The following is a 13,219-nucleotide window of genomic DNA, read 5'->3' as shown; positions in this document are numbered from 1 at the left end:
TAGTTTCGTTTGACCCTGAGAATCATCAGAACATTTTTGCTATTGAAGATGCACGTTGGGCGGATTACACTGCTAATTCTATGGAGAGTTTAGTTTTACTTGATGGGGGTAATAGTGTATCTGAATACAAAGATTAGTTTGTTGAATTTTCTGAAAGGTGACTATTTTGGTGAAGTTCATGTTGACAGGTATTTTTGGTATCAAATATGGAATTTGACTACTAAATTGAGCCCTTATTATGCTCTCTTTATTTTTCCCCCCTCTTATTGTTGAACACATGAACATTAGAGTCATTAATTTATTAAGGAGTAAAAAATCCTAATGGGAATTGTGGCTATTATATCCCAACTGATACTAGGGTCAATAACATTGTGCACAGCCTCAAAGATGGAAATGTCATACATACCTAGCCAACATAATCTTATCTTATTTTATTGCCCACGTGACAACATGGACAATTTGATGAGCTTCTCTTTGACTTTAGTCCCTAAAAAAAATAATAATAATAAAAAAAAAAAAGAGGCTGAACTTGTGCAATCTGCACAGGATGCAGAAAGTTTATATTTAGGTTGTAAGTAATGATTAAGTCAAATTTATATTTCACTATATCAAATAGAAGGCTTTTGATTCCTTGCACAAATATTTAATTGATTATGTGGTTTTTTTAAAGATGTTTTTAACCGCTTGAAATTGTTAGGATTTGATGAAATTCATCAAATATATGATTTGGTATGATATATGATGGCTGGGATTATGAAGCTTTTGTTTAAAACAAAGTTGTTATTATGTTGGCTTTCTTCCTTCCTGCTGCAGACATGACAGTATGGCTGTGACATGGAATGCCACATTTATCTTTGTCGAACAAGAGAAAGGGAAATCCTTAAGAGCTTATCTTTGTATACTGTAGAAGTCGTAGTCAAATTTTTTACTAAATACTATATGTTTTGTTTAATTTGCCTACTAGCCACTGATTGTTGCGGGTCTTTCCAAAACTACTATGCAAGTGAATGTTTCCAAATGCAATTGATTAGTCATTGTTTTTTGCCTCTGTTTCAAAGTTTCAGATAACAATAACAATTTGATGCACTTTCTTCTATTGAACCCTTTTACCAGATTGAATGATAGGGTAGTATAATTTTCTTAAGCTGTTACTCCCGACCTAGAAATTCAGGGAGACCTTTTCGTGCCAAGCTTATAATAGAGTTCAATTACATGACTTATAAGATATGACTGCTTATTTATCGATGTAAGTAAGTATACCTAAATCTTATCCGTTAGTCAAAAATACCTGTGCATAACTCACTGATTTATCTTAGTAAAAAAAAAGGGCTAGCCAGCCTTGATATGTTTGGATTTCGGTAAATGACAGCAATAATCAGATAAGACCTACTTGCTTAAAATGTTAGAATATGTTAACTGCCAGTATGAATTATCTTTTGGCTGGATTGTATCCTGGTTTAAGTTATAGTTCTTTTATGTGATGTGTTAATTGATGTAGATGCGACACAATTACAAGCTTGCTACTTAAGAAGGCTTTTGCATGTTACATTGTTTTGCTTAGTTACATAAAGTTTGTCTTGAAAGTGTTACATAACTTTGATATAATAGTTTTATGTTTCACTAGAAGAGAGATAATTATACAACTTCGAAACACCAGTGTCAATGATTTTGACATAGTATGTGTGACTGCTGATGTCCTTACACAAGTTTAACTTGTATCACGTAACGTATTGAAGCCAATTACTCTAGTGTGTCTTTCTCATACTCTTCCATGCAAGGGGGGAGAGTGGGGGACTTTCTCCTTCTCCTCTAAAATACCAGACCAATTAGGAACAGAGGATTTTTCATTGAAACTCTATTTCAATGGCCAAACAACTTCCAATTGCCATACAAGGTTGGATACTTGCTTCAAATAATTATATAATCTATTGAAGATCCATAGTTGACCCCAAAATTTTGGGACTAAAGCTTTGTTTACTGTTGTTGTTGTTATTATTGTAGATCCATAGAATTCTACACAATTTAGTACGAAATTACTAGTGAGGATCCTTAGCATTACAATAGAGATAATTCTTTTATTCATAATTGGATTATGTACAAATTAGAAAAAATGCATCTTTATTTTTAGTATGGTAAATAAATTAATTGTTAAATTTTCAATATTAAGTTCTGTGACCGACAATGGGATGGCAACATGGCGGGGCAGGGTGGGGCTGGATAATGGCTGCCTTACCCCCCCATCTGTAGTCTAGTGAGTTTTCCCCGAACTCGCCTCACTAGTCAGGGCAACTTGCCATGCCTTGTTCTTGTCATGCAACCAAATAAAGAGGGGAAAAATCAAATCTCCCATACGGAATTTTTTTTTTTTTCAAAAAAAAAAAAAATCTCATAAGCAAAGCTTGGAAACTGAAGAGCTTTAGTGTTATACCTAAAGAAAGTAGTGGGCCAATGGCTATTGAAAAAGATCGATTTTAAACTGTTAGTGGATCGATGGCAATCTCACTGTAGATATCTACTAGTTTAAGTCCATACTGAGGTTTGTTTAGTTTGCATAATCAAAGAGATACAGTGGTTAAGGAAGCAACGAAATAAACTGATGATTAAAGAGGGGAGTGTACCATTGTGGGTGGGCCTATTAGTGGCATAGGGATCTCTTGGTGGAGCTGCTGGTGGTTTTCGGTGCAGTGGTGGAGCCACATGTATCCTTGGGGGGCCTTGGCCCCTCCAAAATTTTTAATTTTTTTTACAATTTAAGTATATTTTATAAATATATAAACGTTATATGAAAAAAATAAGAGTTGGCCCGTCAAAAGAAAGCATTGATCAAATAATTTAGTAATTTTTCCTTAAAAAAGAGAGTTTAGAGTTGATATACAATTGCAATAGAATGAAATAGTTAGGTAGTAAGTTTTGTGAGAAAATAGTGGAAGTGTGGAACCCTTAATTTTTAGCTCAATTTCAATTCCAGTTAATACTTTTAAATCATTCAACATTGATAATATATGCAATTTGGTTGAAATTTCCTATTCTCAAGATTTTATCAAGAAATAAAAAAGCTCATATGATACTTCAATTATAACATTATGATATTGATTTGTCGAACATGGATGAACTTCAATTACACACACACATATATTGTGTGGATTTTTTAGGGGAGTGTCTATTTTTTATTTGAATTTATCTTGATAGAATATATAGTTCGGCCCCCCACTTAAGATTCCTGGCTCCGTCACTGTTTCGGTGGAGAGAGAAAGAGAAAGATATAGTAGGAGCGGGCGACATACTTGTACTTGCTCAAACCAAGGCAGCACAAACAATCCTTTTCAATATAACATCCAAATTATTGAAATATATGATTCTGTTTGATATAAGATGGCTGGGCTTAGTTAGATAATTGATAAGTGGACATAGCAACATGAACAATTAGGAATGTGTGGAACTGCCTTAATGTTGTATACAGTAGAAGTCCTAGTCAATTTTTTTGACTAGATACATTTATTAGTTTGCCTAGTAGGCTACTAGCCACTGATTGTTGCTGCTCTGTCCAAAGCTACCATGCTACCCAGCACTTCAAATTTCTATTTCTAACTTGCTATTTGTATGTTAAGCACTTTTGGTTTGGGATACATTAATATGTATAATGAGATAAGATAAATCCTACTTGGAATTAAAGAAGAGCATTGGTTATCACACAGACTTGTTTTAACAGAAATTGTGTCTTGAAATCACGATTTCAGTTAAAAGCAAGTGTGTGTATAAGTTATTAGTTATTATCGATAAAAGAATATGTTAACTGCTCGTGTGAATTATCTTGTGGCTGCTTTTTATCCTGTTTTAAGTTGGAGTTCTTTAATGTGCAGCATTAACTGATGTAGATGCGGCAAATTTACAAGCTTGCAATTTATAAGGCTTTTGCATGTTTTATATTGTTTTGCTTAGTTACATAAAGTTTGTTTTAAATGTGTTATATAACTTTGATAGAATAGTTTTATGTTTAACTAGAAGAGAGATGATTATATAAATTCAAAACACCACTGACAATCATTTGGACATAGTATGATATACGGTCAACTTTAACTAATCTGTTGAGGATCCATAGTCTAGCCCAAAATTTTGAAACTAATCCTTTGTTTGTTGTTTTATGTGTGGCCACTGATGTCCTTACTCAAGTTTTCTTGTATCAAAGAAAATATTAAAGCTAATTACTCTAGTGTTTCTTTCTTATACCATTCCATCTTATTGCTTTCTCCAGAGTTATATGTATATCTTTGAACTGCAAGATAAATATTTTGAATGAGAAGGTTGGGCATCTAAATAGATACAATTACCTTTTTTTTATTTGTTGACTACTCTAACTAGATCCAATTGCTTGTTAAGCTTATAAATTGCTTTTTAATAAGATTCCAAAGTTCTAAGGATGGATAGTATGATTTGTGCTATACAATAGGGTGATAGAGATACTTGTCCATAGCATTTCTCTGTAGTTCCTTGTCATGAGGCTGAAATTGAGTTTCTTTGTATTACTATCTGTTGAAGGCATATTTTGAGCTCGAAGCTTTTGATAGAACCAGCATTACTAAAAGCACAACAGCATCCCTAAAAATAAGTTAAGATAATAAAAAGAGATTGAGAGACTTCCTCCTTCTCCTTTAACCTACCAGACCAAATAGGAACAGAGTTTCTTTCGTCGAAACTCTATTTCAATGGCCAAACAAATTTCTGATTGCCATATTAGGTTGGGAGACTTATAATAATCTTTTCCTTTGTAAATTCATAGAATTCTACACAATTTAGTATGAAATTACTAGTAAGGATCCTTAGAATGACAAATAAAGATAATCCTTTTTTACAATTGATTATGTACAATTCAAATTAGAAAAACTTGTCAAAATGCATCTTTATTTCTTATAGTGTAAATAAATTAGTTATTAGAGTCTACATCATATCATTGGTAAGCTAAAATTATTATGCATATCAAGAGTCATGTAGCTTAACTGAATTTTTGGTGTTTTCAACCAAGATATTTAATTCTCATATTCTACTCTATATGAAGCCCTATTACCAAAGTTAAAAAAGTTTAAATTACTATTTGAAATAAAATTTTGAAACAAAATTTAAAATATTTTCTATTTAAAAAAAAAATACAATCATACATTATAAATGGTAAAAAAAAAAAATTACTTTACAAGATTTTAAAAAATATTAATTAAAACATTAATTTTTGAATTCAATAGTTGGAGGAGTATCGATGGTCATATATATATATATATATATGACCATCGATACTCTTGGCACAATCATATTGTTAGAGCATTCACATCAGTCTTAACACAATTTTAGTCATATTATTCGGTCTAGAAAATAAAATTTTCACTTTTTCTCTTTTAACAAACTCAAAGTCACATACACTTACATTAGACTTAATATGAGTTTCTCTATTTTATTTAAATATTAGTTTGATCTCTAAACATATTAATATTTGTTTTTCTCTTACCCACCTTTCCTTTCATAACAACACCACCTTCTCCTTTGCAAAGCACCTTCAACAACAAAAAGACCCTTCTACTTTCGCTTGACAACAATAGCATCAAGAGCATCATTGATCTCCATCGTTTGCCAATCCAAAGGTTGCCAACATCAATTTATCTATACAAACATCAGTTAATCCAAGTGGCAAAGAGAAGTGAGTCAAAAGATGAATAAAAAATACAATTATTTGGCATGTTGATATCTCAATAAGTATACTGAGCTATATTATTCATAAATAAAATTTAAGTATAAATTGTTGAGACTGATGAAATTTAAGTGTATATGTGTGTGAAACTCACTTCTAGAGACTTGAATCTTGACCCTTGCCCCCACACCTCACACCCTACAAGTACTTATACTTATGAAGACCATTACAATTGATTATGTACAGTTCAAATTAGAAAAACTTGTCAAAATGCATCTTTATTTCTTATAGTGTAAATAAATTAGTTATTAGAGTCTTCATCATATCATAGGTAAGCTAAAATTATTATGCGTATCAAGCCTTATAGCTTAACTGACTAACCAAGATATTTAATTCTCATATTCTACTCTATATGAAGCCCTATTACCAGAGTAAAAAAAAGTTTAAATTACTATTTCAAATAAAATTTTGAAACAAAATTTAAAATATTTTCTATTTAAAAAAAAAAAACAATCATACATTATAAGTGGTAAAAAAATTACTTTACAAGATTTTAAAAAAATATTAATTAATTTTTTAATTCAATAGTTGGAGGAGTATCAATGGTGTGTGTGTATAGATGACCATCAATACTCTTGGCACAATCATATTGTTAGAGCATTCACATCAATCTTAACGCAATTTTAGCCAAATTATTTGGTCTAGAAAATAAAATTTTCACTTTTTCTCTTTTAACAAACTCAAAGTCACATACACTTACATCTGACTTAATATTAGTTTCTCTATTTTATTTAAATATTATTTTGATCTCTAAACATATTAATATTTGTTTTTCTCTTCCCCACCTTTCCTTTCATAGCAACACCACCATCTCCTTTGCAAAGCACTAGGGGTGTGCATGGGTCAGGTTAAGTCTAGTTAAGGGGATTTTTTGACCCAACCCACTATGGTGGATCAAAAAAAATTCAACTCAACCCAACCCACCACATAAGTCCAACCCAACCCAACCTACATGGGTCGGATTAGGCCGGGTTGAACCTATGGGTTGGACAAATTTATTATTATTATTAAATTAAGTAGAAAAAATATAAATATAAATATATTAAAAAAACCCTAAGATTAGTATCAATGTAACTCTTTAAAGGCAAACAACACTAATAACTAAACAACAATAGTAATTTACAAGGGTTTGTATGAACTAATTGGCTTTTATATAAGATAGGAAGAGCTAGTTATTTTAAAAAATTTATTAATTAAATAATGGGTGGGTCGGTTGACCCTTCTACTATCACTTGACAACAATAGCATCAAGAGCATCACTGATCTCCATCGTTTGCCAATCCAAAGGTTGCCAACATCAATTTATCTATACAAACATCAGTTAATCCAAGTGGCAGAGAGAAGTGAGTCAAAAGATGAATAAAAAATACAATTATTTGGCATGTTGATATACATTTATATATTATTCATAAATAAAATTTAAGTATAAATTGTGGAGACTAATGATAGGCATTTTTAATTTTGTTTAGTTTTTATTTATTTATACAAGATTGAAATTCTACTATAACCTAATTTAAGTATATATATATATATATATATATATATATATATATATATGTATGAAACTCACTTTTGAAGACTTGAACCTCGACCCTTTCCCCTCACACCTCACACCCTACAAGCACATACACTTGTGGAATAACCACTGCATCAAGGGTGCGCGGTGGTAATTTCATTTAGTAAAATATTTGTAAAGTGCTCTAATTATATTAAAATTTGTTTTATACTACTAGTTACACCAATTTTCATCCTTTTTTTTTCTTTTTTTTTTAATTTTTTGTAAAATACTAAACATGCTATAAAATTTTTACTAATATTATAATAAATGTGATTTATAAACTTCAAATATCAAATAAATGAATGTTTAGATTGTTTTAATAAGTGATTTGTGACACTTCAAACAGTAAAAAAAAAATTAAACTTTGTTTGAAAACAGAGGGAAAAAAAAAAAAAAAAAAGTTGTACTGACATGACAATTTCCCTTCTTTGGTTGGCATTATAAGAAAGAAAATGAGAAAGTAGAGGGAGTAATTATCCACCAAGGCCCACTTTTCTCATCAACCCTAAATGGGTAGAAATGAGAAGAAAGACAAGTAAAAATGCTGCAATTTTTGGAGGTCACCACTGATGACTTTTAAAATTTCAATTTTTATTTGGAGTATTCAAGGAAAATATATATATATATATATATATATATATCTAAATTAAATATATTATATTCTTTTCTTTTTCTCTTCCCTCAGTCTTTCCATTTCCAAACATGTGAAAATTAAAAAGGAAGCATTTTCATTTTCAACCAAACACGCTGAAAATAGTCTGTTAAATGGCTCCTCTTTTACTTTACCTTCTGGCAGCCGCAAACCTATACCAAAGATCCAAAAGTACCACCGATGTCTCGACCTACGGAAAAGCTAAGATTATTGACCCAGCGTGTTCTGGACGACGACATCGTATTCGACATACTGACTCGGCTACCAGTGAAATCCTTAATCCGATTCAGGTGCGTTTCTAAATCATGGTACTCTACAATCACAAACCCCATTTTCATTGCCACACACTTCAAGCTTAACGAAGCCAAATCATTATACAATAAAAATAGTCACAATGGTTATCTGCTATATACACCTGTAACAGAGGGCTATTCTTTTCACGAAGAATTGCGTACACTTGTTTACAATAGGGACCACACAGTGACTGAGATTTCCAGGTTTATAACCCCCTTTCCCATTTGTGATGCCTTCCTGAATTGCTTCTGTAATGGCATCTTCTGCCTTGATAGGTGTAACGAAAATAATGGTGATCATATGATATATTTGTGGAACCCAAGCATTAGAAAGTTTAAGATGCTTGCTCCTGCTCTTTTGACTGACCCTTTTGATAGTGCCACCCTTGGACTTGCTTATCATTCTCAAATGAATGATTTCAAGATTCTTAGACTTGTGAGTTTCCCAGGGTCTCTTGGAGAGCCAGATCCACTGACTGAGGCTGAGGTTTACACATTGAGTACGGATTCGTGGAGGAAGGTAGTGTCTGCCGAGTTGTCCGACCCCAACGCTGGACGTCTTTATCATCATTCACCATATATATTTTTTAACGGAGCACTGCACTGTATAGCAGCGCATAAACACTGCAGGTTCATTTTATCCTTTGACATTAATGATGAGAGATTCCATAAGATAATGCTGCCTCTGGATTTCTTAGATGTGTACCAATCATATCTTACAGTGTTCAAGGGATCGCTCGCTTATATTATTATCTCTAACCGTCTAGCTACTGGGGGCATTATGTGCCACTTATGGGTGATGAAGGAGTATGGCGTGGCAGAGTCTTGGACCAGAAAATGTGTACCAATCGATTGGTTTCATCATTTCCATGGCTGCACAGACAATGGTGAATTGCTAATTATGATTTTCATGGGGCTGATATCAATTGACCCTGAGAATCTACTTCAGAACAGTCTTATAACGGAATCAATTATTAGATGGGCTGGTTACGCAGCCAATTCCATAGAGAGTTTGGTTCTACTTGATGGGGTAAATGTGTCATCTGAATACAAAGATTAGTCTGTTGAGGTTTATAGTAAGGTGGCTATTTTTGTGAAGTTCAATGGCAAGTATTTTGGTATCAAATATGCAATTTGAATCTGAGCTCTTATTATGTTGTTTGTTTCTTCCCTCTTATTTTTTATGACATGAACATCAGAGGTACTAATTTATTAAGAATTTTTTTTTAAGGAGATTATGGCTATTATGCCGAATTGATATTCGTGTCAATAACATTGTTCACATCCTCAAAGATGGCAATTTCATGGTGCTGCATACATGCTTAGCCAACATAATCTTATCACATCTGATTGCCCTCATGAAAAATTTGATGAGCTTGATCTCTTTGCTTTCAGCCCCCACCAAAAAAAAAGTGGCTTAATTTCTGCGTGCAGAAAGTTGATTTATCGGTGGTAAGCAATAAATAAGGCTGATTTTATATCTCACGATATCATATAGAAGGCTTTATATTCTTTGCAGCCATAGTTGATTGATCTTATGCTTTTTTATAAAATATGTTTCAACTGCTTCAGTTAGTTAGAGTATGCTGGAAATCATGGAATTATTGAAATATATGATTTTGTATGATATAAGATGGCTGGGCTTAGTGAGATTGTTGATAAATGGGCTAGTGATATAGAGAACTTGGTAAATGATTGAATACTCTTTACTTTTGTATAGAGCAGAAGTCAAAGTCAAATTTTTTACTCAAATCTATGATTTTTCAATGCCATTAATCTTTTAGCTCTTTTTAAAAGCATTAAGTTATAAATCTGATTGTTTCTGGTCTGTGCAAGGATAATGTGCACACTTCAAATATTACAAGTGATTGAATCACTATTTTTCTGCCTCTGTTTCAATGGTTAAGTCATTGATAAATTGATGTACTCTCTTGAGTCTTGATTGTAACATTTTTTTCCTAGTTGAATGATTTGGTAGTTAAGTTTGCTAATATGTAACTCCTGCCCTAGGGATTTAGACAGGCATTTCAACCTCAAGCTTAGGAATAATTTTGGTTACAGGTTTGACATAAATGATGTAAATTTTAAAAAATGACCCTTTTCTGGCGAGTGTTTTATGTTGTCATTGGAAAGCTGCTGAAGAATTGTTAGCATATGAAGCTTCTGTTTAAAACAAAGATGTTATTATATTTGTTTTGACATGGCAAAGTCATGGACACGAATATATGCTTAGCAAACATAATATTTGTTTCATTTTTGTGCTGGTGACAAAAATGTCATGAGCGTTGCTTTAGCTTTTAGTCCTTAATCCCAAATTTTACTATTTGAATGTTTAGTTTTTAATTTGGGATTACATTTTTACTTCTTTACTCATATACACTGAGGGAGGGAGAAATGATTTGGGAGAGTAATAAAAATTGATAAAGAAATAATATTTTATTGAAATGTAGTGTAAAATAAATAATCTAATGTAAGTGTTTTTCTTGCCAGGGTTTAATCTTTTTTTTTTTTTTTTTGGGTCACAAAACACCTTCACTCACACTTTATTAAGTCTTAGAAAGGTTTAAAGAATCTGGTCAACTGAGTATAAGCACTCAATTTTAAATTCCTATATTTTAAAAAAATTTCAGGCCAAAATAAAATTCCGAAATTTTAGGCTTTTTTTATTTTTTATTTTTTATTTTTTTTAAAATTTAAAAGTTAGGAAGCTAAGTATACAAAAACTGATCTAGTGACAGACAAGCAAACGAAAAAGTGAACAGCTCACGAAAGAGCCTAGCAAGCTTAGCAGCTAAACGAGAAATTATAAGATCCACATAGTAAACAAGTGATATGGTTCACCATTCCATTAAAAAACTTCCACCTGTTTAAAATTGTTAGTTAGAAAAGAATTTTAAACAGAAGTTAATTACTAACTCAGCAATTTTAAACAAGTGAAAGTTTTTTTGTGGAATAATGGACAAGTGACGTGGTCCACTAGAGGACGCTATAATTTCTCCAGCTAAACACAATACATGACGTTGCTGTAAAAGATACACGCTTGACAAAAACGGACTCTGTTGGGTCTTTATTTTTTTTGAGCTGCTTTGAAGTGCTAGTACTCTTCCAGAAAATATAGTAGCTCCATCACGGATGGCATTCGGTTGTAGTTGAATGTTTTCAAAATCGAACTTGTTACAAGCATTCCAATAGAGAGTAGAGACCAAGCGATGACTGTCCAAACCTCAAGGTCTAGCTTCTTTAGCATACTCTGAAACAATAAGAAGTCTTGTGTTGCATTGGAACATTTTTGTATAAAAAAGATGGGGGAAATAGGTTTTTTTTTTAAAATATCCAACACAATATTCCTATTTTCAAACTATTAAGTACCGTGCCCTTGTTTTGAAACTCGATTTTTAAAAATCGAGCTTCAATGTAACTCAATTTTAATGTTTTTGAGTTTTAGGTAAGTTTTTGCCAAGCTAGACGAGCATCCGTGGCTTTTCCCAACATTTAAAAAAAAAAAAAAAAAACAAAAAAAAATCCAGTTGGAACTCGAGTTCTTCAGAAATTTTTTCAATGCTAAACTCGATATTCTTAAGACCGAGTTTCATGGGAATTTGAAAAAATATTCTATGAAATATTTTTGTTGTGTCTGTAACTCAATTTTAAAATTATTGAATTATGTTGGGATTTTTTTTTAAAGTGAACTTGATTTTAAGAAAATCAAGTTTCACTAACGTTATATCCAAAACAAGTTTTTTCAAAATCAATGTTTTTGGTCCCCTTAACTTCAGTGTTTCTCACAGCTCCATAGCTATACATCCCTGGATTTGGTGTTATCTCTCAAGCAATCATCTCTCTATCATCTCAAGTACAAAACCCATATCATAATTTGATGCACATAGAAAATATTTTGACATAGGTGAGGAATAGTTTTAGGTATTGCAAAGGTTTATCTGCTAAAATGTATTTTCATATTGAGGAAGTATTTTCATTTGATATGTTGTATTGTTTGTGCTTAGGAATTTGGTTGAATAAGCATTATGTGAGTACATTGGGGTTATATTAGTTGTTTGGTGTTGTAAATTTGAAGTACAAAAAATAAAAATTTTTAGATTTGCAAGAAGCAATGAACAATAAATTTTTTTTGGTTAAGATTTTTTTAAAATTGTTATTAAGAGTTTAGGTGGAATCTTAGTGAAATAAAGGATCTTATTTTGTTAGTTAATGTTGTTATTTTCCCCTATATATATATATATATATATATATATTTATTTATTTATTTATTATATAATAAAAATTGGGCTTAAAAGCCGTGGTTGCACCAAGTGACTATACCAAATTGCAGAAAATTCATTAAATTTCATTTTAAAAAAAATTAAATTTAGTTGGTTGATGCCATACAACCACTATACTTGAGACTTAAATTATCACAGGAAATTTTTAGATAAAAAAAAAAATTATTATATTTCCCTTGCCTAGTTGTATTTTTAATAAAAATTAGAAAATTTATTGCTAAAATTATAGTATATATTACAAAGGAGTATGATAAGCTTAGAATTGCGAGCTAACAGAATTTAGTAGTATCATAGCATTGTAAACCTATCCTAAAAAACGGTATATATCCTCTCCACCAAATAAAAATGTTTGATACATATTGTGTCAGTATTAACTTAAAGTTCAAGAATTTTAAGGTGTTTGATTTTTACTTGGACTCCATTCAGGTGGAGAATGTATACATATACACGCTGTATTTTTTTTTTTTACTTTGCCTTTTTGTAGCCGACTAGCCGCATCTTCAAAAAAAAAAAAAAAAAAAAAAAAACTTTCTTTTAGCCGCAAACCCAAACCAAAAGAACCACCGATGTCTCAACCTACGAAAAAGCTAATATTGTCTACCGAGTGTGTCCCGGACGACATCGTATTCGACATACTGACTCGGCTGCCAGTGAAATCTTTAATCCGATTCAGGTGCGTTTCAAAATCTTTGAACTCCACCA

General features: G+C 31.7%; 1 protein-coding gene across 8 annotated transcripts in view; it reads left to right on the top strand.

The window, feature by feature from the left end:
- Positions 1–13,219, top strand: part of LOC126693460 (F-box/kelch-repeat protein At3g06240-like) — a 37,165-nt gene that overhangs the window by 10,587 nt on the left and 13,359 nt on the right. The window contains exon 2 of one of the 8 annotated variants that reach the window (XM_050389444.1): positions 8,235–8,359. The exons of 5 other annotated variants lie outside the window; for them this stretch is intronic. In XM_050389444.1, coding sequence (XP_050245401.1) covers positions 8,235–8,359 — 125 coding nt within the window. Of the gene's footprint in view, positions 1–7,990; positions 8,360–8,441; positions 8,758–13,219 lie in introns of those variants that run through there. 2 more of the 8 variants (XM_050389445.1, XM_050389443.1) reach the window with 2 other exon arrangements.

Source organism: Quercus robur, chromosome 7, assembly GCF_932294415.1.
Source record: "Quercus robur chromosome 7, dhQueRobu3.1, whole genome shotgun sequence".
Lineage (NCBI taxonomy): Eukaryota > Viridiplantae > Streptophyta > Magnoliopsida > Fagales > Fagaceae > Quercus > Quercus robur.
This window is presented reverse-complemented; position numbering and strand designations above follow the sequence as displayed.